Genomic DNA, 27,869 nt, shown 5'->3' on the forward strand with positions numbered 1-27,869 from the left:
GGGCATTAAACACACAAATTACAGGAGCCAAAGCACAACAATACTTCAGCTTTGGGTATTTTGCTGTTTGGAACATTTTTTGTTGTAAAGGGCAAATATGCAAAGCAGCAGGATTTATTTTTCAGCCCCATGCCTGATTCTCATGAATTTACCTCTGACAACTTCTTCCACAGACTCTGTAGTTGTGGTGGTGGTGGTTGCAATACTGGTAGTTCTTTCTGTTGCCTCCTCATACTCTTCTCCTGTCTCTTCAATTTCATCACCATCATCATCATCGTCATCAGCATCTTCATCTTCCACAACCGTTAGCTCCTCATCTTCCTCTGCTTGTTCTTCTACTGCCTTGTCATCGCTAAATGAAGAAAATTATCATGATGTGTCAGCAACAAAATTACTTCAAGGTAACATGAGAGAACATTTTATTAGAAAACTCTATAAGGAAAACAGCAATCTGTTTCTCAATCTCCGTCCCTTCCCTTTAAATAGAAAAGAAAGAATCAGGGACTCTGGAATATCCCATATAGTAAGAAATGCTTAAGAAATGTCTAAAGAAAAAAAAGTCAATATTAGCATCCTATATTTTGACAACTGAATAATACTGTAAACCTGCTCACTCTATGATACCATCAACCAAATTTTATTTTGAAAGATCAAATTTGCACAAAATGCACTCAATTGATGTGAAAGAAGCAAGAAAGTTCCTGAGGAACTTCTCCACCTCTCTCAGGAGACAGCTTATCTAGAGTCTCCCTCCATGCCTTTCATAGAGGACTACCAAGTGTTGAACTGACCTCAGATTACCGACTGCAGAGTTTTTCCTTCTGCCGTTACAAGTGCCATGTGAATGGAAAGGACTCTACAGGACAACAGAAGGAAATACTGAGGCTGACTAGCCAATGCATTTGGTGGAGTAATACGTCAAGAATCTTCTGGGATCATTTCAGCTCTGAGTGGTACAGAAAACAGGTCAAAAAATGTTTGGCTACTGCTACTGTTGCCTTCAAAATATTTCCAAAGCTTAGTACTCTGCTGTGGCAAGGTTTCAGGTTTGTTCCTGATATTCTACTTGAAATTTAGTACTAATGAATAAATGATCTTTAAAAATTTAAACACACAGTGACTTTCTGTCACCTTCATGCAGAAATGGGTGTGAATCTTTCTCATGGCATCACATATGCTTGAACAGCCTTCTAGGTGAAGTTAACAACTTCTTTGACTCCTTTTGGAGATCAAGGCTTTAATATTTCATTTATATTGTACTGCCTACTACAACTTTGAAAGTGAACTCAATAAAACAGAAGACAGTATAAATCTTTTTTAACAGGGCATTAAGAAGTTAAAATGTGTTGATAAAATTTTTGTATGCCACAAACCTGACTCTATAGGAGTAAGTCTCTATACAAACAAGAATGATTTCCCTGTTCCCTTCTCCCAAAAATACCTGGCTGCCAGAAACATAAGAGAGACTTCAAATAATACTGAAGCTTTACACAGGGGGAAACTCAGATATGTTTTATGAATAGATGTGGTTAAAGCCACCTTCCAGAAGATTCTGAATAAAAGATGACTTGTTTCTATTTACACAGCAGAAAAAGTTTAAAAGGGGCATAAACTCACTTGATTCCTCACTTAATTTTTCTTAATTTCTAAAAACTGGCTTGGAAATTTCACCATCTCCACTGTACCGTTCTCTCTGAAAAACCAATTTCATTATGTCTGAAATGTCCAACTTCCCTTTAAGTAACTCCTTTCTGTACAATGTATATCTTCTCTCTTTATTTTTTTATCAGTTTTTTTTCTTTTGCAAGCATGAAATAAACACTATACATACACCATCACCTCTGAACAGCATGAAGAAATGGATTTGTCAATACCAGTATCTGAGGTGATCACCAGGTTTAGGAGCTTCCAGACTTGGCTCACTATGAACATTCAAACTAGGCATGCTGAGTATAAGACATCCAAATTCTGATCAAGAGCATCAGATACCATACACCTATCAACCTCAAAGAAAGATGTGCTCTGTCTTTCTCTCACCTAAACTACAAACACAACATGTTTTTAAAAATCTGCAAATTATTTTTCCTCTTCCTTTCTCATGAATGATCACTTTCAGATACTGGCATGCTCATAATGTTAAAAAAGTACAACAAAAACAACCAAATGAAACTAACAAAGGAAAGTCCATTAGTAACATGGAAGTTACTTCAAAAATAATTTGTAAGCATGCATCGAATATCCATCTTTTTCTAACTACACAAAAGCAATCAACTCAGCTATGTCAGTCCACAGCATTTTACTATGACATTCTCCTTATGACTGTCAAGATGATGTTGTTGTTGTTCTTATTATCATCATCATTATTATTATTAGGTATGATGATGAAAAGCACCATGAGGGCATGAAAGAGGGCAGTTGTCTGTGTCCATTGGCTGGATGTACCTGCCATTACAGTGGGCCCTGGTTCCCTCTAAATTTACTTACCAGAAGCAAATGCTTAAGGGATATTCCTCACCTGCCTCCTCATTATTATTTGCTGCTTGCTGAAAAACTAGACACATGAGAATGCAAAAAAAGAGCCACGAGTGGTGGGAGACTACATCAGTGCATGGGGTCAGGCTCCTGAAAATATTCTAAAAAACTTGCACAAAAATGTACTACAATTACTAAAATATTCTTTTGACTGTTTTGATTGCTCCTAGAAAGATCCTATTTCGGCTATTCTGCAAGACTCAGTCACAAAGGTCCTATTTGACAGAATTATCTTTTATTCCACATACCAAGAAAAAGGAACAATGGAAATAGAAGTGCGTTTACCTCAGATTTAGATTTATCAAAATGAAAGTGATTTTTGCATATTTTTAGTATTGGTAAAGGTACTACATCTTGAAAGAAATATGATGAAATACACTTAGGTGTTTTTTTTTGGATTTAATCACTGTTATCCCCCTGGTTCTTCCTCAAAAAGAATGCACATGAGAGGAATGACAGAGAAAAACAGGGAAGGGAATGAACATCTACAACATCTGGAGTTATATAGCATGAACCTTTCAAATGGGGACAAATCCCTCCCTGTTGCAGAGCTGTTTCTCCCCACCATGCTATATTCTCCGATCCCATTTACATTTCTCAATTAGCAGCACACCAGTTCTGTTTCCCATACAGCACATCTTGCTTCTGCACGCCTTTTACCTCAGTAATCAGTTTAAAACCATTGTTTTCAAGCACACATTTACTACCAAATTAATGTGGATATCGGTATTTTTCTCAGAAATCTTGAAGCTTTATTTAATAGCAGGTACACTTGTTTCCTGGTATTATTATTATTATTACATTTTACCTTCTTCTGTAAACAAGTATGACTCAGTTTTGTTTCTCCTGAAAGAACAATACCTTGACAGATTTTTCTGCCTACTCCCTCAATACCACCCCAGCCAAGGTTTTATTGGCACTACAGACTGTAGTGTCTCATTTACAGGAATTTGTTGACATTTCACCTCAGCTTAGTGGTACCAGTGACAAGATTTTTCAAAGGCTGCTCAAAAAAATTACTAGATGCACTGACAAATTCACATATTTGTAAAGTCTTTGTCTGAATTTAACAGTTCAGCAACAGAGACATATTTTTAGGCTTAATGTAGCCATGAATATACCTGCAACCCCTGCTGACATCTCAATCTCCTGTCTGTGGGGACTTCCAGCAAGGAGGGCCAGCACTTCTCTTTCACATGGACACAAAGGCCATCATGGTTTTGAACCTTCTGCTTCAACTTCTTCACACATGGGATTTCAATATCTATTTCCCCCATCATATAAATTATGTTCCTCTTGAGTTCAAGTAGCTCAACAAGTCATTAGAACAAATCATCTCCAGCCCCCTATGTGGTGAAAGCGGGTATTTGAAGTTTGGTGGTTTCAGTCCTGTTGCCACAAACACACTGGGCCTCCAGGCAGCTTAAAGTCCTACTCAGTTCCTTCTTGACTCAAACAGAACATACTGACCACTCCAGTGGGCATATTTCTGGTTTTAAAACACAAACCACTGTACAGCTCTTGCTAGTAAGCATTTAAGCACATAGTTACAAGCAGTGTTTAAACCATGGACCTGTAAATGTATATCCAGTAACTTCCTTTTCCCAATCTATCACTGCAGTAAGAACTGGCACCAATGTATAATTTTTTCCTTTCATTCAGAAGCCTGCATCGTTTTGTTATTTCAGGAAGGTGAAACTGAAGGAAAACTGAAAGAGAGTGAAGGAAAGCCAACTATGTTACTTCTTGCTGTTTAAGAAATAAGAAAACATTAGTAAATGGAATTTTTCTTTCTGTATTCCAATAACCTGCAAGAGTGACAAAGGCAGAAAACAGATGACAAGAACAATGAGTTTTCCTTTCGAATGTTGTTTCAGAAATAGTGGGCTGCAGCATAAGCTACATTTTAAGAAGTTACGTCTCTGCAGCTACTATCTTAATGCAAAGCTTTCAGTTTAGGAGAGCAAATAACTGTGGACTAATTACTGGTATTGGGAAGTGTTTCCTGCTTGTCTGCAATGAATGCTCATCCCTTTTGATATAATTTTACCATGATTTTGCTAAATAACTTCAACAAAAATGTATACTCTATCAGTAGGTGAAAGAAAGAATGCAAACATGTTCAAGACAGGTGTTTTAATATCTGGAAAGATTAGCATTCACTACACTTTGCAACTGTATTTTACTGCAGACAGAGCCCATCTATCTTGACCATGCTTTTACCAGACACCGAACCTGAGCCAATAGCTGGGGGAAAGCTAATTCCAGGACTGGAACCAAATAGCAGCAGCAATAAGCTGCTGCCTGGGCAAAGAGGGCAAGGCCAATGTTGGCTTCAGACAGCTGGGGGAATTACACAGGAGAAGCTCTTTCAGTGTAACAGGGAGAACCAATGGTAATTTGTGCATCCATAACCTTTACCACTTCAGGTACCATCATCCCAGTATCCAGCCTCTTGTCCTTCAGCTTCCCAAATGTACAAAACCCCATCCCCTCTACAGCTCCTCCAAATGAACTCCAGGATGGCTGGGAGGCAACAGGATTGTCAAGTATTCCACCCAGGGTCTAGCTTTGCTTCCAGCTAAAGAATGAAGGTGAGCACAGATACATATTTATCCTCGTGTATAAGAAAGATCCAGACCGCCAAGTTCTTTAGCTGTGGGAGAAGAAACAGATATATCCAAAAGTGGACTTCTATATGTCTTAAGAGAAAACACAAACCAGAAAGAGAAAGCAAATTACAAGAATAAGACATTTGTTAGGAATCCAGGACAGAACATGAGTGCATTTGAAGTGGCTTAATTACCAATCTTTTGGTTAAAAGAAAATCAAAAAGGTAACAGGCAAAGAAACAAATATTCTGTGAACAAACCTGCACATCTGAGGCCTGGGCATTTTTTACTTAACATATTTCCAAAACCTGCATGCTAGAAATATTTCTTCTGAGCTAAAATTTCAAAGGATTTATCAGAAACTTAATTTGATGCCACCACTGCACTCTGAATGGTGTCACTAACTAAACATTTGAGGCAAACCAGTAACTACTTAAATCTAAAAACTAACTGAATGGTGTACTTTGGCACATGAGCACTTTTCCCACTTTACTTTGTTATTTGACTTTGGCACACAAGCTGACTTCAATAATGAGTATAGTAACTATGTGATACTGAGAGTCCAGGTAGCAGATTTAAGCAACAACTACCCAAGTAGTTTTGCATGGGCTAGAGAGAGGAAAGGAAGTCAAAGACAAGTTGAAATGGAGCTTTCAACATTCACCTTTAAAGTCTATGAGTAAGGGATTTTAACAAGACATCTGTTTTTTTAAGCATCAAGGTGGCAGGAATAGACAGCAGAGCACAAACCAAACTGCACTGCGATTGTGAGATTAGGCACAGAGCCAGAAAAGAAAAGGGTTATGCCAGATGTCTGGTCTATGATTTTTTTTAAATGGCTTATTGGTATCTGGAAAATTACAGAACTGACAGTCTCACCCACAGCAATGTTTCTGGTCTGCCTGTTAAGTGACCACAAAAGCAAAAAATGCTCACAAAGTGCCTCAGTTATTTTCATTTGGTGTGGGTTATAGATTAGTTTAGGAAATGGGGTATCTCACATGAAGAAGAAATAATATCATATTTGGACATATAAATACCTATTATGGCACTTTTAGACTTCAAAGAACTCAGATAGGCACCTTCCATTGTACTGTAAGTTGGGACAGACAATTGATATTCATAGCATTTTTCAGATATTCATGTTGTCACTTCTAATAATTTTCCATTCTGTTTTTCTTTACTGAAGATGTTGCTCTTTCACATTTCCTAATTAAAATCAAATAAGTTATTACAAAGGCCATTTATGAGTTCTTAGAAAAAACAACTGAATTTTGTGCTTCAGACTCTCTCCTTTCATTGGAACTGTGCTTTTATACAAAAACAATACCAAAATATGCACCTGTTTCCATTGAATTTGTAAAAAATGAAAAAAGTTGCACTAAGAATCTTTCAATCCAATTTTTAAACAGAACACTAATACAAACCAGACACACATTCCTTGCCCTACTGCCTCCAAGAGATACATTTACCCTTTTGCCCCATAATTAAATAACATCTTTTATACCATTAGAAATACCTTTCCATAGCTGAGTTGCTTAAAAAGCCACATATAGAAGGTAGCATTTCATCTCACAGAAGGTACCTGTTTACTCATAGTCAAGATAACTTTCAAAACTGACACAGTTTTCCCTCTGAAACAACGCTGGTGTTAGTGTTCTGACAGTTCTCTTCAGCTGATGAAGAATTCAGCAAGAAGTATGTAATTTTTAGCAAACAGAATAATAATGTATTTAACCCATTTGTTTCCTTGCGTTATTTTTGCTGAACAGAAACTTAAGAAACTAGAAAATTAGACCCACAAACACACAAAATCACACTTTGTGAGCCTGATGACAATGAATAAATATGTTTAAAATCCTGACAGCAGAAATGCTGAAGGTGAGTGAAGGTGATGAAGGAGGGCAGAGAGAAGATCATCTGTTTGAGAATCTGCAGAAAAATCTGGATCTGGTACAACAAAAGACTTGGCAGAAACGAGCACAGATGTAGTTCTCCAGGTCATCATTTTACTGTTTAAGCCTTTCCTTCTTTGCTCAGGTCAGAATTTCAGTGTTATTTTTTCCATCAGAAGTGATCAAACTAGTGATCAAACATGTGAAGGAAAGTTTTCACATCATGTAATCAAGCTGAAACATTTGCATTCAGGATTAGAATGCAACGTTTTTTCTGCTAGGTAAAAAACAACTTAGACATTTTTGGTGTTTCATCTATGTATCCCAAGTGTGTAGCTTTTGTTAGAAGGCAAAAGGAAAAGAAGTACTACAGAAGACCATTTGGTCTACTGTGCTGTTGAAGTACAGCTTCACAAGAGATGGAATTCTGGAATTCCTACATGTACCACCCCAATGCCAAGCTCTTACTTTTAGTACAGACTACAATTATCTCTGAAAGGTAAAGCAGAGCAGAACTGCTGGATAACTTTATGAAGGCACATCATACTATGCATCCTCCAGCACACAGCCATGCTAGTGTGCCAGGATGTGTCAAAACCACCAGGTTTAAATTACCCACTTCCCATTTCTTCATGCATTGTAAGTAATACAGCTCTTGAAATGGGGTAGTATCTATCACAATGTCACAAGAACTTCTGAGAACCTCATCTATCAGAAGGGTTTCTTAAGCTGACTACTAGAAAAAAATCTTCCTCTCCCACATTTCAGTCATCACCAGTCATTTTAAGTGACAACTTGAAATTTTTGCTTATAAAATTGTTGCCTGGTACTTAAGGAAAACCTGGCAGCTGATGGCTCTCTTTTGTGAGGTCAAAAACATGTAACCCTTCTCTGCAAATAAACTTCCTACCAAATGTGTAATTTTGATGCCTCCTGAAACAAGCTCAGCATTCACTGAAGTCATATAGGTAGCCTGCACAGCTACAACTGTTTTCATCAGGGGTCAGGAAAGCTTGATTATCTTCTACTCATCACTTCCTCAATTAGATTCATTCTCTCCTCCCAGAGCCCCATCCATCACTTCACTTAAAGCTTTATACTGAAATGGTGATTATATTTGCCAGCTCAGCATCACTGCTATTATCTCTTAAAGCAGTGTGCTGGTTCATCAATTCTAACTTTTCGTGTCCTAAGAAGAAATCCAGCACTTAACCAGTCTTGTGAGTCATTACTGTACTGGTGTTTCTATGCTTTCAGAATTTTAACAACCTCACCTCCACAACAAAAAGTTTAAAAATTGTTATTAAAAATATATATAATGAGCTAGCTGAATGTTTGGTAACAGCGAACACAAGCGACAAACCCAATTAATATAAGAATGTGAGACACAGACTATGCTAATAGGATAAAAAATACACAAATAGGACAAAATACTTCTAGAGTTCTTCAACATAAGTAGCCACATCATGCAATTATACTATATATGATACAACTCAGAGATGTCTTAGTTTAACTTATAAATAGAAATGATTAAGTTTTATCATTAAAATATTTACAAAACCACAAGGTTTTCAGAGAAACTCTACCATTAATAGATAGATCTGTTTAGAACAGATATAAAACTATTTCAATTTCTAACAGTTCTACCACAAAAATCAAGATGAAATAAACTTCTGACCAATTAGGTGAAATATTATATTGCAAAACACCTTCCACACTATCTCCCTAAATGAATTATTTCTCTGAAATAGCAATTGATGGATAACTCTTGTACTGCAAAATGCATCTATCTCAACAATTGGTGTGAACCTCTAGCCATGGAAAACTTCAGGAAGGAGGGAATAGAAAAAAGCAAGAACAACAAAGCAAGTTTGGAATTCCTAGTGTTCATTTTAGGGCACTGACTCCCCAATTAGGAACAATTTGCATTAGGACAGCTGATGAAAACACTGCCTCTGGCTGCACCGCTTCCTGTTTCTGTGTCACAGCCAACTGAGCTCTCCATCGAGCAGATCCTGAATCACTGCAACAGGCACAAGGCACTTTCCTTAAATTTTCAGGGCTATGAACAGCCTACAGTTCAGTCTGCACAGTATGGAAAAAGGGAAATATTTTTATCCATCCAAATGCAAGTAATTTCCTTCTCCTAAGGCAGAACCTGCAGTAAAGACCCTTTGTCCAGCTTCACATCTGATTCAGATTCACCAGCTCAAGTGTAGGGAAGTAGGGTTTTTTCATGTTATGCTTTTTGAGACAATCATTTAGGATATTCCCACTGGTGCATTTCCCACTGAAATTTTAGGAACTAACTTTCCAAGTTAATTAAAAAGCTTACATCAGTGAGAACTCATGGTTTCTCATGAGTGGCAAGATGACTTGAAAACAGGTGAACACACTATAGAGACAAAATTTTTACTTTCCTCAAGTGACAATGTTTCCAATGAAAAATTTAGCCTCAACACCTTTCTTTTTTCTTGATCAATAATACTATCAGCTTCAGAACAGCAAAAATTTCAAAGAAAGACAACAAAGTTGTCTTTCTTTGAACAGTCTGCTGCACAAATCTTATGGAGAATGGTTGAGGGATGTCTCAGTTTAGAGACAAGTTTAGGAGAAAAACACTCTGAAATGAGTATTTCTCTAAAAAAAACGCCAGGTTCCAACAATTGTTTTCTGCCAATAAGAAATGAATATTAGTGAATGAAAGTGAAAAAACCCCAAAGTGTTTACAGACAGAGTACCTCCATGGTACAGGAAAAAAAGGTGAATAAATACTAGATATTGGACTGTCAGACATTACGGCCCCCTCCCCTCCCCACCCCTGCTTCCCTTCAGAACAAAATAACCCAAAATGCCTGGGAAAGGAAAAAAAAACACCACAATGGCCGGCAATATCATGGAGAGAAAAAAATGGCACCAGCTCCTGTCTCAAGAAAAAAACTAAAACAACCCAACAAACAAAATGTTCATGCAGCAGTTTGGGCAAACACATGGGAAGCTGGTGAATCTCTGATGTTGGTCCTCTCTTCACAGCAGAGGAAGCTGGCAGATTTGTTGTCCTTTCTTTTGCTGGCTTGGCTTTTCTGAGGTCTGGAGTCAAAAGGCAGCAGCCCCTTGCCTTCCTGCCAGCCGATTGTTCTCTAGTCAGTTGTTTTCTCTGATCTCAGACCAAACCCAAACCGCCCAATTCACTTTGAAAAAAAAAGCTGTCAAAGGATTGCAGCTGCAGTCTCTCCAAGGCTGGACAAAGGAAAAAAACTCAAACCCCTTCTTAACTAAGCTGACAAAAAACCAAGCTAAAAAGAGAACGCAGTCCACACAGCAGCACGGATGCCTGAAGAGCAAGGCTTTGAAAAAGCCTGCACAAGAGGCCCAAGGTTCCAACCCCCGCTACTTGGACTCACCTTAAACCTACAGTAACCATTTTTGGAGCATAGAGCAGACAGCAAGGGAATAGACTAATCATCATAAAATCATCCCAAGACATTGAAGCAGGGGTGGGCTCAGCCTAGAGAAAAGGAGGCTCAGGGGCGACTTTCTCTCTCTACAACTCCCTGACAAGAGGGCGTAGTGAAGTGGAGGTGCATCCCTTCTGCCATGTCTCAAGCGAAAGAACGAGAGGAAACGAGCACAAGTTCTTCCATGGGAGGTTTAGATTAGATATCAGAAAAAGAAAAAATTCACTGAGAGAGTGGTTAGGCATTGAAATAAGTTGTCAAGGGAGGTGGTGGAGTCACTGTCTCTAGAACTGATCAAGAGACATCTGGATGTGGCGGGTGAAGATTCGGCACTTGAGGATGATGGTGCTGTTGGCTATAATGTTCACAGTTGGACTAGATGACCTTGAAGGTCTCTTCCAATTTTTATCATTCTGTGATCCTACTTTTGCGAGCAAGTCTTTTGGACTCAGAGCTGGACTTCCAATTATGGCTCAGATTTCTGACTGAGTGTCACAAGACAACATCAAGAACAATGGGAAAGGAGGACAGAGAGAGATGAACCATCAAGATACACCATGTCACTGATACAAGATACTAGATACAAGCATGAGGAAATGCACAGGAAATGAAAGATTAAAGTAGTAAGAATCTCTGAAAGATCTGGTCCTCTCCCATGACTTCTTCCTTCACAACCCTCCATTATCACGCCAGTTTATCAGCCATGCAGCCCTTCCTACTGCAAGGGGACTGTAATACCCCAGGGCTCACACAGACACAGCCTGGCTCTGCTCCAGGTATCCGAGCTGGCCTCCTCCCTCCAGCTTTGCTTAAAACACCATCACCACCATCTGATTTTTCCTAGTTTATCCTTTTTCTCTCCATGTTCGAGCTGCATTTACTTCCTCCAGCAAATGCCAAAGAACAGAGAGTATTCATCAAAGAAATAGATACTGAAGATTAGAGCTTTTTGATTACTTGTCTGCTTGGTCAGATAATATAAAATATAACTGGGTCAAACAATTCTGCCCTAAGGGCTTTCTCTTCCTGCTGTATTTCCAGACACATTTTTCTGGGGTGGATGGAGAGATAAACGGCAAAAAGAAGAGTCTGAAGAACACGGGAATATGTAACGGGAAAAGAAAGTGCAAGAGGATTTCACATTTTGAACAGTCCTTGCCAATGAACACCATGAGCACAGAGTATACCACGGAGTTTGTAGCATTTGCTTGCTTTCAACTCTATTTGCAGTTAAAACATCAACATCTTCCTGTCTGCAATATATCTCCCACCACTTTGGCATGCAGAGATCCAAACAAAAAGTAACACCAAAGGAAAGAGAATCTTCCTCAAGTGTGAAGTGACTAAATCCCATTAAATTTGACTTTTAAAATTCTTACGCAAACTCTTGTATACTATTAAGTTTACTTGCTTATGTGTCTCTTGAGATTTTAAGGTGTTTTTCAGAAACTTGTGCTACAGGCAGATATGCTGATTGTCTATCTGCCTGCCTTCTGCAAGGCAGCAGTGGGACAGAAGTTTGTGTGTTGTTATAAAAGGTCAGGGCACTGCAAAACTGTGACCAATTTAACCCTACTTTGTGACAGCGTGATTTAATGGCCGCACTCTGGGGAATTTCGATAGTAACTAATTTGATGCTCAGGTTAATTTGCAGATGTTTCTGAAGGGAAGACACTGGGTAACACGTGTATTGATATCCTTGTACCATGAAAGTCATAGATGAATATGTAAGAAGAGCTAGATAGTGAAAGAAATTAAATATACACTTCCTCCATCTTAAGTGCAGATTTTATAACAAATTATTAAGCAAAGCAATTCTTATGGGTCCTGTCACTCCTCTCCCCCACAGAAGCACAGAGTGTCACTGTCATGGGTTGGCACTGGCTAGATGTTAATGCACTCATGAATATATGTTTTTTTTCTAACAACTTTTGTGGGATGTGATCAGGAACAGAGCAGAGCAGGCTTAAATCTTGAAAACAAAAAAAAAACTCACTAAAACTTTATTAATTACATAAGAACAGGGACAGAAATACTCTTAAACACACACAGAAACAGAAATAAAAACTTCTTAGAACATTTCTTCTCTTAGTCTTTACTTCTCTACTTATTACTTTTCTCAGACTAACCTTTGGGTTTTAGATCAAACAATTACTACTAAAAAAAAAACTAATCTTCAATTCAGCAAGGGAGAGAGGAGTCTCTCTGGCACTACAGACTGTTCTCTAGAACACACAGGTCTACTCTTTATGTGTTCTTATGTTACTTGTGGCACTGCTTAGAGAAGTCGGGTGACTCTCTCTTTTTTTTATGTCTAGCGCTCTCATTGCTGTCTCATAGGCTAAAACTATATACAGGGCTTTTTAAGGATACTTGTATGCCGAGCTCTCTCCCTTTTTACCCAGGGGCCGGGGTTCTAGGAGCAGGTCTGCCCTGAGGGCAGAGGGCACTACTTCACCCTCTCTTTCTTTTTCTCTGTTCGCTCTACTTTTCAAGTGCTAGTCACTGTAGCAAAAGCAAGGGCAGCTGTATCTACTCAAAAATGCAGTTTATGTTCAAAAGAGACTCAAGTTCAGTCTATGGCTGATATTATGCAAGAGAAGTCTAGCTCAGAAGGCTACTCCTCTCATTCTTCTATCAGGTTCTTTTTAATCATGCTTTATCATCTCGGTCCCAGGTCGTTTCTTTCTCTCTGAAACTACTAGTCATGAGAATCAATGTCTAAGAAAAGTTTCTTTCTGCCAAGCAAGGGTTAACAGTTTCTTCTCGGCAGGGTGCTGCAGGCTGAGGCACTCCCAGGCTCGGCAACTCCCACCTGGCTGGGCACCTTCTCCCGGAGTTTGGGGGGGAGGGGGGTGAGCACACACAGAAGGCACTTCTACAGTTTTCTACCCCTCCATTCTGGATGGGGCAGCTCAGTTCCAGTCCTGTCCCCTCTCTTCTCCCCCCGGGCCCCAGCTTACTTTAGTTCTACCGCGTGGTTGTCCTGAGCCTGGCCACGTGGCTTCCCCCTCCCCCACTCAGCCCAGAGCTGAGCAGGGGAGAGGAGATGTTTCTACTGCTGAAACTGGAACCCAAAAGAGGCTGAACCTCCTAGACTCTTGCTTTTAACTCTTTGTGTCTTTAGAGGCGTGTCTAAACTTCTGAGTGACTAATCTAGGTGCTAGCAGAAAAGCTGATCACTGATTGGACTGCCTACATCTCCCTGGAAAAAATTCACCTCCCCCGCAACCACGACAGTCACCCAGAAGCTGTTCAGCACAACAGGCACATATATAATGCTGCTTTCAACACTACAGAAATCTACCAGCTTTTAATGCCTTTTGGGATTTCTTGGATTTTAACTGAAGGAGGCAGTTAGGAAAAAAATAATTTTTTTCAGATACTACCGACAAAAAAACCCCAAAGCTGTTCACTGAGTCAAAAAGATACATAATTTCAACTACATTTTTTTCAGTATCTGGTAGACGAGCACTAATCCTTAAGCTCAGTCTGATACAGGGTTGCTAAGTCAGAGAACATGATTATCCTGCTATATTGCACAAATTTATTTTAGTTTTATTTCACAGATGCCTAATTATCAGCACAAAATAGACTGTGTTCTTTTGGATTATTTACTGTAGTAAAAAAAGCTACTGCATTAACTATGCTAATGGAAAGTATGAACAAACCATAAAACTTTGCTTGGCAGAAGCTTCTCATAAGCTGTAAATCAAACCATTATAAAATATGCTACTCCCTACAATGCAACATTTACAACACTATCCCATCACTATATCAGCATTTTATACCTTTTTTCAGCAAACAGATAAAATAAATTTTGCCTAATCTACTGAGGGGAAAACAATGAGAAATGAAATCTCCTATTTTGGACCTTAAAAATATATATATAAATGGTCTAGAAAGACTTGGATGAAGTTAAGGCACCATCTCCTGCTCCTGAACTATGGGACTTTAGGAAAAACTTTCCACACAACTCTCAATAGTGAGACTTCTAGTGCTTTAGTTTTCCTGCTGTCAAAGTAGAAAAATGGCAGCAGATTGCTTTCCTAGTCGGAAGGAAAGCCTGTGAGGTCCAACACACATTGACAGGAAGATAAGGACAGGTGGATATGAGGCAGATGTAGACAGATGTTGGGGGTGAGGTTTCTTTCCTTTTGTTCCTTTTGAATTATAGAATTTTTTTTCCATAAGTTGCTAGAAAACACTAACAACTGGGTGCTTCAGAAAAACAAAAGAAGTGGGCAAGTTCAGGGTAGGAAGGCATTTGGTTGCACTTCTCTTATTGCACTTCTCTTATCTGGGAGTTTCTCTCTGAGGGGCAGAGATACAACGGGAATTGGACAAGTAAAAGAGAGGTTGGGTCAAGTGCTAGTTCTCTTTCTCTTTTGGCTTCAGAAGTGGACAGCCAGAGCTGCTGCTTGGGGAATGGAATTTGTTACTGCTTCTGGAGCCCAGCTGGGAGCTGTTTCTTCTGCCACGAGGTGAGCCTCTGCTTGTGAGAGCAGCCACTGAACTGAGACCTTACGATCACCTACCTCACTAAAAGAGGGACCTATCACCACCTGCCCGGGTGCCCGGGATCCTGAGCTCGCCTCTCCCTGCTCTGCTGGGAGCCCGGCTGCTGCTGTCCCCCCCCACCCCGGTTCTTTGGCACTGTTCCAATTTTTTACTGCACTCTAGCCCCACACTCCCTGCCTGCTGAGACATCCTGCCCGCCCAGCTTGGTGCTCCTGCAGGGCACCGGGACTGACTGTCCCCGGGGGTTGTGAAGCAAAGCCTCTCCTCCATCCCTTCCCGTCCCGGCCGAGCTGCCATTCCCACCTGGTCCCTGAGTGGTCTGCCATTCCTATTCTCATATCTTTGCCCAAGAGTCCCCTTAATTTCAAAAATAATAATTCAGAGAAAAGGGGATACATTTGCCATGCCAAGGGAGCCTCCTAACTTCTTTGGCAGACACCTATCTTTCAAACCAGAACAGAGAAAACCTGGAAGTTTCCAGCTTGGCCATCACTCCTAAAGGAATTCAATTCTGGACATCAAGAACACCAAATCTTCCAGCTAGCTCCCACACACAGAGAGAGGGCCACCAGGCTGTGCTAAGTTTCAAGGGCAGCCAGTGCTTGCAGGTCACTTGACTGAGCTGCAGCCATGCAGGGAGAGGTCTGCAGTTATGCTGAAAGTCAGCACCTACATCTGACTGTCCCTCAGCCAGACTTCAAGGCAAAATTTAAATAAAGGTGTGGATAGCAACAAGGAACTCCAGTGCTTAAAAATGCTTGTGACCTCTTTGTCAGAGTTACAGACTATTTCAGGACGAGCATGGCAAGACAATTTCAAAAGCACATGTGGATCCTGCCTTTTGGCCTCATGAATAAAATGGGTATATATATCATCAAAATACACCCTCCCACCTTCCTCCAAGTACTGCCAACAAGCCACACCACAAAGAATTCACATCCTTTTACATCCAGACCCAGGTGGTGGTCAGACATTGGGTAGGAAGGACACCCAACTATGAGGCACCACAGCCCAGGCTGCCTCCACATGCCCTCTGTGTGGCTAACACATACAGCTGAGCTTTTCTTCCCCCTGCAGAAAACATCTTTCACAAAGCAAAAAAATAAAATACAGTGCCTTAGGAACAACTCAAAACAGTCCGAAAAAGGGCATTTATTAACTGAATAGCTGCAACGTGCTTTCCTCTACACATTCAGAACCATAAATGTAAATATTTTAAAATTTTTATCTCATAGATTGAGATATAAAGTTGTCTCAAAATATTCTGCTCTGTCATAGGTTTGAGAAACAGGAATATAATCATGTGCTTTTCAGCTTGTCACCTCCACCTCAAACATGTCACCTTCACTTTGACTTGGGTCCCCATGTAAGGTGACAAATGTAGACTTGAGTAAACACTTCAAACAGAGGTGCTTAAATAGCAGAGAATATTGGCAATTTACCATTAGCAAAGTGTTCCCCTACCTTATATTTCCTTTCTCCCTCACAATCAGTTTAGGACTAAGGCATATGTGTATTGATAGCCACATCAACATATGCTCAGACATGAATAAATATACACACACACAAAATTTGAATTACCATGTACTGCCATGTAAGAATTTTTTTTAATGTATACATATATATAACTAATGTTCAAGAGTATTTCTAGCTCCAACCCACACAGCCTAAATGTACTTGGCTTAAGAGGCAGCAAGAAATACGAGTGAGTCAGTCTAAAAGAACTACCAATTGCATGGCTCTTCATCTGCAAATGAAGGACAAGTGCCCCACAGAAGGATCTTTCATTTTCCTTTTGCAAGCACTTCTGTGAGAGGAGAGGTTAAAAAATAAATCAGTATTTGCTTGGAATTTCAGAAATGGATTGAAATGCAATTACAGCTCCCATTCCTAGAGAATTCAAGATTTATGAAGTTGTTCTTGAACTCATCTCTTCAGATATTAAACTGCCTTATAAGGAAGAAAATGGACTTAGAAGAGTAAATGTTCAGTGACAAACACAAAAAAGACAGAAATAAAGCAGGTATCTGCCTTACAAACAGAAGTAGTCTATACCCCTTTGAGCTCTTTTATTTAAAATAATTTTGGCATTTTTGATCTTATATGTATAAGATATGTACTGCATATATAGGTGTATGTATAATAAATATGTTATCTATATACAATATGTAACAGATATATAATACAGATGGATAGATCTATCTTGCATGTATATATATTTATATAATGAAAAAACCAAACATTTCAATTAGAACAAGGTCTGCACTCATTTCTTAGAATGACAGAACATTTATAGACTGTCCTAGGGTGACTTTATGATGCTTGTATCCCCAATCGTCTGTTCTGTTTGTGCTGTATGTTAAGTTCTGTGCCTTTAAGACTGGCTCTGAGAGAGAAGCAGGGAAAGAAGAAGTGCAAAATTTATTTTGAAAACAGCTCTCACTCCTGCGCATTCCTTGTCCAGACGTGGGTTCATCTGAGGTGCAGACAGTAATGGGACTGAGATCTCTCTGCTTTTAGTTAGTTTAGCTAGCTGAGGCAGTGAAGCTCTATGGACTGGTTGTTCTTTTCCCCTTTTTCTTGGGACTGTTTAAACCTGCTCCAGACTAAAAAACCCAAAGGAGCACCAGGATCTTGAACCTGTAGCCCACCGGGGCCTGAACCTCTGGAAGGACTGATAAGAGACTGAGCGAGCTGAGTCCCCACGGCAGGGACTTTCTGAATTTACCATCTCATTTCAGAGCAATGAAAGGTTTTATTGTTTCATATTCACTCTTTGTGCTTGTGGGAACTTTGTTTATTAAATAAATAGTTTTTTCCACTTTTTTCCAAGGAAGTTCTTTTCCCGGATCGGTTAGGGGGAGGGGCCGTTTGGGTTCACTTTCCCAGAGGGACCTATTTGGAGGTTTCCTCCCAAATTTGCCCTAAACCAGGACACACACCAAATCAAAAACTAAATTAAATATACAGAAATGACACAGCAACAGTCCAAAGTCAGCTTTACAAATCCTACTGAAAGGGTTATAAACAGTGACACTAACAGACGATAAAAGTACAAATCAGAAGAAAGTCCAAAGATATCAATATGGAATATGCAAAGTCCTTTGATGCAGGCTTTTGCATCAAACAGTCTGACCATTCACTCCTGTTTATGACAGAAAACTGGAAATTACCATGGGAAAGTATTTATTTTAAACTTATTCCATTATTCACAAAGGATTCTATCTTGCAACACTTACTAATGCTTTGTCAGGAAAGATTTAGTTGCCCACCATGATATAGGTTCTCATTATTCTAGGTATTAATGCCACCTCATTTCATCAAATTACAGCAATTCATCTCTGTCCTTCATCTCTGCACTGTTCTTCAAATTATTTCCATCTAGATTATTAACAAGTCCAAACATAACACAATTCAGACCTATTAAATTTCTGCATTATTCACATAATTTGGTCCCCATTTATTTTCTAGGTACTCCTTGAAGTCACTTGCAATCATTCACAAGTTTTAGACTTTGTGCATTATTTGTACAAAAAGAAGTAGAAACAATCCATTAGCACAGTATAAAGTGTTGAAAGCCTGGGGAGCAAACAGAATTTGAACACTGATCTCAGTTTATGAAGAAAGCCATCTTTGCAAGTTGTTGGCATCCAGTCACAAGGACATGACATGGTACTCTGTTCTTCCAACTGCTGTCTGACATGCTCAGGAGAATGATATGAAAAGGCCTTAACAGCACCAGACCACTTAGTTACCATTGAGTGTTACAACACACTCATAACTCATATCTGGCTCAAAATTAGCCTACATGCACAAGGGATGGGAAGGGTAAGGACAGGGATGGTATCTTCTCACCATCACTGGCTCGCAAAGGAAACCTCCACGTTCCTTTCTCAACAACAGCACATTTACAAAACTGTCAAAGGCTAGATAATAAAACACATTTTCTTTTAGATTATGTTTAGAAATTAATTGTTAGCAGAAAAATATTCTTACAGCAATAACAGCGCATAGCTAATGCCTATTACAAATTAAGGCATTGCAAAACCTCCACTGGTTATGTTGGCTGATATCTGCTGCAGTACTCCAGACTGCAAATGAAGCATTTTAGGAGTAAGTGACCATTTGTCATTTATCTGTCAAAAAATATGAATTTAAACATTTTTGTTATACGTATGGCAATAATTCTCACTGAAGAAATTATAAAGGCACCAAAATGTGTGCCTAAAAATAAAAGGAGTAGAACACTGATGCTTTCAACCACTGTAAATGCAAGTTCACGTATAAGGTGCAAAGACCCTTCTATGCCAAGGTCTTTTTGACAGATTTTTGGCATCTTAATAACAAGTAGTTACTGTACCTTCCATCTGCATAGTCTGCATCTGCACCGCCCCACCAGACATCTGAATCATCATCTTCAGCATCAGCTGAATCAAGATTTTCGCTTTCCTCTGCTAATGGGCAGCAGACAAACTCCACACCACGAAACTTGTCGATTCCACAGGGCAGCAGCATCCCATAGTCGTGCAGATTCATGCTCTTCTCACTACAGGACTGGAGAAAAGAGGGAAAGAAAAGTAGCAACAATATTGTCATGGAGGAAGACTAAAAATGTCACAAACCTTGAGAAAATATGAAGGGGCTGCACACTGCCTTAGGAAGTTAAAGCTGGTGAACTGCATGATCTCTAGTATTTGAAACACGATTTAGAAAGGTCACACTTCCATTCACTACTTGACTGTAAGCAGCTCCCTACCTCTGTCCACTGTAAGCAACAAGCTCTTCTATCAGTCTTTCCCAGAACAAAAGGCTTGTCTCCTCCTATATACATGATAACTCCATATATTCCTGTCTAAAATCCTCACAGGCTCTGCCTCCTAAACAGAAAATGTGATGACAGAATAATTATTTGGTGTATTAATCCCAATCCTGATAGCATTAATGCTATTGAGGACTTTGTCGCAAGGAAATCAACATTTGAAATACCTCTTACACTGGAAACACACTGCGTCTGGTCTCACACCTCTGCCAGTACAGTACCACCTAGTCTGCTTCAGAAGACAGTTGGGCATAATTATACACAAGTGAAAAAATGAAAATAGTTCAGTGACACACAGTGATGATGTTCTTCCAGGCTATTGCCATTTCAAGTTTGCAAGCAGCCAAAATGAACTAGAATTTTCCTGTGTGAAGGTTGGTACCTTAGATGTTTCATTTAAGTATAATTCAAGCAAGAACTGAAAATTTGAAAAGCTGCTGATCATGTTTCAAATTTCATCTCCAGAAGGTGGAATAACATACAAGCTAAGAGCAGCTATCTGAAATCCTGGAAATTGATCTCAGTTTTTATTCCTAAAATCTCTCTACATAAGGAAAAAAGTTCAAGTAATCGTAATACTAAGTATATTTCTATTTTCAATAAAGCACTGTTAAATTGTAGAAACTGTGCCTGCAAAATGCCTTTGGCTAGTCCTAGTTTGATCAGCTCTACTACCCTTTCCTGCTGAATTTGACATAGTGCACTCCCTCAGGCCTGTTTGATCTCTGTGGGCATTTGGCATACCAATATCCATGATAAATAGTGGATAATATCCACCCAGGACGATTCAAGGCAAATCCTAGGCATTTAGTTCCAGTGCTAACACAGGAAAATGGAGGAAGCAGAAAACATAGTGAGTTTGTGAGTGAATGTGAAGAAAAAAGTAGTGCTATGAAAGAGAATAAATGTTCAAAGGTCAGTGGTAAATATTCAGTCATGGACTCTACTGTGCTCTGACTCCCATTTCCTACCTTATAAAAAACCCCAAAATGCCATTCATTCAAACATTTGAAAGTATTGCTTTTTGTTTTCCATGTTGCTGTTATATTTAAAGTCATCCTCAGAAGAGTGACACAGTTTTAAAGAAGGAAGACAGGAAATTTTAAGACAGATGAATATACCTCTTTAGCAACAGTATGCCAATGCAGATGAGTTTCACACACATCCATTCTTTCCTGGTGAAGGAACTTGCACTTGTCTGGCACCAGAAGGGCATCACTCACAAACTCGCCCACTGGAAGGGAAAAGAAAAGAAATGAACATCCAACAAATATTACTTTTGCTTCCAATATCTCACCCTGTTAAACCTCTCGCTGCTCCTAGCAGCTTTCGTGAATGAGTGGCAGGTTTGCAGAAAATGAAACAGTTTCTAGATGGTGCTTCAATTATGACTTTCTTCCAACCTGCCATTGAAAAGGAGCTCTGGCCTTTGAACTCAGACGTATTTGTTTATGAAAACTTCAGCATAATAAAACTTGCAGGGCCCATTGCAGATATGTGCTGTGCAACATGAAGTCAGGAGTTGGCAGATATAGTTCCAGGAAGGGGACAACAGAGGCAGGAAGGGACAACTGCCTCTTGCAACTTAATAGCAGTAGGGAGAGGGTATGACCTGTTCTGAAATACTTCCATGTTCAACATAAAACAAATGACACCAACACCTTGTTTCAAAGCATTTGAGAATATTTCCATTGATACAGTGCTAACAGCACCACAGTCAACTTAGTTATTTTTGTTGCTGCAGCCTCTTAATTGCATCCTCATTTCATCAGCCAGATGAATTCAGGTTAGTCCAGAAGGCTGATAAGCAAGTAGAACTCATCAGCCAAGAAACAAGATAATTCATGATCACCAGAATATCTGGTCAGATTGAAGTGAGTGAAGAGCCTTTTTTCCCAAGGACATAACTGACCAAAGAGATTGTTCCATCTTCAACAGCAGAACAAAAATTTACATGCTTATGAAATAAACACTGCTCACAGCATCAGTATTCAGACACTAAAGTGCTAAGTAATATGATTTATTAGACTAAAATCACCGTAATTCTGTGCAATTCTGGCATTGCAATTGAATAACCCCAAACTCTCTTAAAGATATTTTTCAAAGGTAAAATTACAGAGTAGTTTATAGAAATGTATATACTGAACAGATACTGGATTATGATAGCACATGACTCAGCCGGCATAAATCAGCTCCCTAATGTCCACTTGTCTGTAGCCTATAAAAAACTACAGTTTGTGTTATATGAAAGAATCAAGATGGTCCAATAGCTTCTAGGATGTAATAATAGGTTAACTGATCAAAATGGGAGGCCTACTGCAGCAATGGGAAACCAAGAGACATAGACTCTCTTATGCATCTGAAGGAGATTCCTTTATTGTAGAAATCACTCCCCTTACAGAGCCTTAACTTCCACCAGACAGAACCAGAACCTAAAAGAAGAAGGGCACCCATTGGCTGGCTCAGCTGCAGTGCTGCTGCCCACGTGTCCTATCATCCTATCATCTTCCCATTCATGTGCTGTGCACACGTTCCTCCTCATAACTGCCCCTCACCCCCCAACAAACTTCCAACCATCCAGCCTGCACCTTTGCCTTCCCCACAGGGTCTTCTGGTGAACATCAGCCTTAACAACTTCAACAAATATAACCCCATATTCCACATCTCCCCGTGAATTATTTATTTATTTATTTATTTATTAAGCAATAAAAACCTACTAAGAAAAACCCACAGTACTCCTAAAACGTTAATAACAGTGACATCGATAATAACCATAACAACTTTCCAAAAGCTGTAAACATACGCCTAGATGCAAACAGTCAATAACTGGTAACCGCACACATCTCCTTCCCAAGAATTAAACAGAGACAACCTTGAGAAACAATTTCAAATTGTCTAAAACCTTTACCATCACCCAGAGTCTGCAATTGCTGGCGAGTCCCATTTCAGAATGAAGACTTGGAGAGCCTTTCCCAGGTAAGACTACCAAGTTTACCTTGATAGAGGGTTTTTTTAAGATCAGACCAGCAAGTCCAAGTGACTTGATTACACTTTTACAGCGAAAACACCTGGATCTGATGGTATAATCTCCTGTCAGCCAGGGCTAGAGCTTGGCCAGAGCCCCAAGCCTTGACTGAGAAGGTTTCCCTAAAATACGTACAAAATTGCCTAAAAACTTTACAAATATCACTTAGGAACATGACTTCAGAAGACTTCCCCCTAAGCTGATTATGGAGCTAGAATATCTAAGGCTGGTTGAACCACTCCTGCAGGTACACATCTTGGACTGGAATCAGTGCAAACACAAGTGTATCCTTGCCCCCAGGTTATCAACGCAAAGGGGCCTTCCCATTTCCCACTTTCAAGATTCCTAACAAGTACCTTGGCTTTTTCTAAATGAGCCTGTGATTTACCAAAATGCCATTGGATGGGGGTTTGGTCGTTCTGAACGTGATATTAAAAAATAAGAACATGTATGGCTTTCTTCAGTCTTTTGTGGGAGGTATATCCCATTCCCACACTCCCTGTTTTTTGTTTTAACGACATGGACTTGAGCAACAATGGCTTGATGTGTACAGCAATGCGGAATACCTGTGACATGGCATACCCCCACAAATGAAAAAGTCCCCGGGGATTAACTCTGAGGGCAGGCAAGGGTGCAACCTGTTGACAGCTGGCAAAGGCTTGCACAATTTGCTGGGCTTGCTCGTGTGTAGGCTGAAATTGTTTTCGAAGAGCTGCTGCACTCTGGTGAAAAACCCATGTGACAGATGTGCCTGAGAAAAAACATCTGGCACAATAACAGCCCCAGCTAGCTGGTCTGCACAGGCATTACCTTCAGAGGTGGGACCAGGAAGACTAGTATGGGAATGTACATGTAGGATATAATACTTTTTCATATACAACTGCACTGCAAAACGTAATCACAGTAACAAAGAAAAGAGAATGGGCTAGTTACTTTTTTGATATAAGCTTCTTTATTCTTGTCACAATACCTACAACATAAGCAGAGCCAGTAACAATGCTAAACTCATCTTGAAATTTTTCAAAAGCCCTAACCACAGCTGCTAATTCTACTAATTCAAAAGAACCATGAACTACTTTTTTTCAATAAAATTAAGATAAAAATTGACAGGGATACCACAGAGTTGTTCAGTTGTAACACCCAATAAAGGATGTACTAAGAGCTTTTGCAAATAATTGAGGGTGGACACTTGAGATATCAATTGCACCTGCAAAGGCCAAACAATTTGATGGAGCTCACCAGCATTAAAGAAGGCACAGAGAATGCAGATCAGGGGCTATCGTGTTCATGAAGTGGCACAGTAAAATTCTCTTAAATCAGTCACTATCAGGGTCCAGGATTGGGACAATATTGCAGGAGACTGTAGCCCTGGCTGTAGGGTTCCCATAGATCATGCAGCAATCACCATATTCCACTTTTTCTGAATAATAAAAACAGGAGAGTTCCATGGGCTGGTTGTGAGAATTATATGGCCAGCTTGCAGCTGTTCTTGTACAACCCGGTGAAGATGTTGCAGCTTTTCCCGAAATAAGGGCCACTGGCCCAACCACACAGGATGATCTGTTGTCCAGGTGAGGACCGGGACATGCTGCTCAGCAGTGGTCCTTATGATGAATTTGTTCCCAACATGAAACCTCACTGGCTAGGGCAGTCTTGTCACCACAAAGTAACACGGAGTGATAGTACATAAGGTTTCACAGTGGCAGTGTGACCTTCAGGACCTTCTATTGTGACAAAATTGACACAGCTTTGGAACAGAGAGGCCTCTAGCTCCAGCTAGACCTTTAGCAGCTTGAGTCAGGGGTCAATGACCCAGCCATGCTGAGAAAGCTGTAACAGTACATTCAGCATACCAGCAATTTGTAGCATCTCATTTTGCTGCCAAAGAACACATTTGAGAGTGGGTCTATGACTGGAAAGTGATTGTGCCCAGGAGATCTGTGACAGCTTAGTGAAATCAAAGGCACTGTTACTTCTAACTTGTGGAAAACTACCAGGGGGGTTAACATGGAAATAAACAAGTTGAGCAATTCATAACCTTTTAGAAATTTGACACAGGGGCACAGGGATCCAAACCCTTATCTGAATCTCCTCAGTAAAATCCCAGTCTATGAATTTAGGCAGAACAAAAAACCTGCTTTGTGGTTGACACTCTGCCATTCACAAGTGCACTGCACCCACAGCACAGTAGTCCCCGGATATCTGAAGGCAAACAGTGCACATTGCTGTGCGAAGAGTTACAGTGACAGCAGAGGCCAGGCTGATGGCACTGCCATCTGCTGCCCAGGCTCACAAGGCAGAGGGGATGAGAACAGCGGGGTTTTATTTGCTATCCACACGTGGCTCCACTGGTGGTTTCCTGGAGGGCCCATAGATGTAGCTGGGAGCAGCCCCCCTTCTTTATTTAATCTAGACCAGCATTGTTTCACAGGTGCTGTCCCTTCCAGCAACATGGGCATACGCCTGAGTGCCCGGAACCTCTTCTGTTCCAGAGGCATTCACGTCTCATGTGACCTGGCTTCCTGCATGAAAAACAAACACTCCATCGGGAACTAACATTCATCGTAGCAAGAGCCTTTGAAAGCAAAGTCATGTTCTGACAAGCCTTGCCGATTCCCTGACAAGCCTTACGCATTTCTATGACAGAGGGGGCTCGCAGCTCGCAGTGGGTTGTAAAGTCTTTTGACAATCAGGGTTTGTGTTCTCCACTGCTCACTGCTTCAGTAACATTTCTCATGTGGCGATGTTGCCTATTTGCTTATGTAGGGTGGCTTTTAACTTATCTAGAAACTTAATAAAACGTTCATCAGCTCCCTGTCTTATATTAACAAATGAGGTTGTAGCAAGAACATTGTCCAGCACTTTACGAAGAGCCCACAGAGCGAGCTCCTTTGACTACAAAAGAGCTTCCGCAGGCAGTCGAGCCTGTACCGCGGTCGGCCTGCATCGGCCCTCCCCCATAAGAGCTTTGGCACCCACAGGTCACAAAACGTGCCCCAGGGCTTGCCATAAATTGTCCATAGCTTGAACAGTGCAGAGGTCTCTGCACTCCAACATCCAGACAGAGAACTGTATACTTGTCAGCATAAGCTGTGCTATTTGCCTAAATTCGTGCAGCACCAAGGTATACAAGTTCACCACAGTTTCCAAGAGGCTAGTACTGCATGGGGTGCTGACACCATTGTCTATGGCAGAGCAGCACAGCTCTTTCATGACACCATAAGGCAAGCTTTCCCATCTTGGTCGTTGGTTGGGGTGGTGAAAAACTAGGAAAGCGCACAATAAATCTGTATCTCCTCCCGCGGGAGACTGTTTTCTCACCGCTGCCCACCGACTGGGGGTGGAAATACCAGGCTCCCTTCCCAGTGCAAAGAGATCAGAGAACCAGGGGCCACCCTCTGGCTTTCTTCTCACAGCCCCAAGAAACTCACAGTCGAAGTCTTGCATCTTGTGCAGCGGCAGAGTGGAAGGAACAGGAGAGGGCGGGGTGGGAGCGAGCGCTGAAGGAGCAGGTGCTGAAGGACTGGGCATGGCGGTGCCATGAGCATCCTTCTTTTTCTGGTCTCTGGGTGTCGCATGCACCATGGGTGGTGAGGCACACACAGTCCACCTCCAACACAAAAGCTCCACCAGTGCTCTGCTGCCTCATCTAACGTGGTCCCACAAAGGGTCCTCTAAAGCGTCCCATGCCCGAGGGTCAAAAACATTGCTGCTATCAAAAGTTGGATCATTGTCTTTTGTCCAGCTGTTTGAATCTGTAGACTCAACTTTCCTACTGTGTTTCTGCAAAATCCGTTTCAGTGTCTCCATCATGTTCCTTTATTCCTGGGAAACATCACTCCCCATGGTTCTCGACTGCTACCACCCCGACTGTGGAAAGGTCAATTGTTGTCATGAGCTTCCTTTCAACTCCTGAGCTTTTCAGCTCCTGGGCTGCTTTTCAGCCCTCGGGCTTTGTTTCAGTCCCTCTGTAAAGTTCAGCCAAGTTGTCCTCACCGGAGCAACTGCTTGTTGCCTTTCAGTCCCTGTTCAGGAGCCATTTGTAACAATAGGGAACCAGGAGATGTGGACTCTCTTATGCATCTGAAGGAGATTCATATCCCACAGACTACAACCCTACTGTTGAGTAGAGAGTCATTTCAGGGACCTGATGAAGTAGCCTTTAGGGCTTACAATTAAAAAAATAACCAACACCCAATGAATAGGACATCAACAAACATATACCTTTGCTATATACCATACCAAGATGTGTATTTCGCACTAAATTCCTTGCTGTATTTCAGTGCCCTTGATATGAAGCCCTTAAAGTTAATTAGTCAACTAGGAACTAGCAACTAGTTTTCATAACTCAATTAGTTAACTAGGGAAAAAAAAGAGATATTTTTATCCTTCCCTAGCACACCCTAATGCCTGCAAATTAACAGAAGCATTTTCTAGAGGCATCCAAAATTACCTTGCAAAAATAATGAGTAACTACAATTTCTGGTAATCCTAAATACAAAATTTGCATTTTCATTTAACGAAATCTCAGGTCCCAGCGGTGTCACACACAAATTCTGCAGTGAAATTCACATAAATTTGCAGCTTTTTAGGGACCAGCCTGAAACATACCTGAACTTTCTCAGGCCACAAGTAATTGTCAACTGTTAATGCTTTAATTTAGTCAAGTGCCTGAGCAGTGGGCAAGCACAAGAGACATTGCTGAAGACTCAAGAGTATGATGACTTCACACAGAACTGCAGCCTACTCAGCCCTGGTGAGGTACACCTGGAGTGCTGTGTCCAGTGCTGAGCTCCTGAGTCCAAGAGAGACAGGGAGCTCCTGGTGTGGGTCCAGTGGGGGTTGCAGAGATGAAGAAGGACTGGAGCATTTCTCTTATGAGGAAAGGCTGAGGGAGCTGGGGCTGTTCAGCCTAGAGAAGAAACAACTGAGAGGGGACCTCATCAATGTCTGTCAGCGCCTGCAGAGAGGGGTCAGAGCATGGACCAGGCTCTGCTCAGCGGTGCC

General features: G+C 40.6%; 1 protein-coding gene across 4 annotated transcripts in view; it reads right to left on the reverse strand.

Moving 5' to 3' along the window:
• Positions 1 to 27,869, reverse strand: part of APP (amyloid beta precursor protein) — a 212,843-nt gene that overhangs the window by 80,202 nt on the left and 104,772 nt on the right. For all 4 annotated transcript variants that reach the window (XM_063393855.1, XM_063393854.1, XM_063393853.1 and 1 more), the window contains exons 4-6: positions 20,959 to 21,071; positions 19,379 to 19,572; positions 153 to 352 (exon numbers count right to left, since the gene is read on the reverse strand). In XM_063393855.1, the coding sequence (XP_063249925.1) occupies positions 153 to 352; positions 19,379 to 19,572; positions 20,959 to 21,071 (507 nt within the window). The remainder of the gene's footprint in view (positions 1 to 152; positions 353 to 19,378; positions 19,573 to 20,958; positions 21,072 to 27,869) is intronic.

Source organism: Prinia subflava, chromosome 3 (assembly GCF_021018805.1).
Source record: "Prinia subflava isolate CZ2003 ecotype Zambia chromosome 3, Cam_Psub_1.2, whole genome shotgun sequence".
Classification (NCBI taxonomy): Eukaryota; Metazoa; Chordata; class Aves; order Passeriformes; family Cisticolidae; genus Prinia; species Prinia subflava.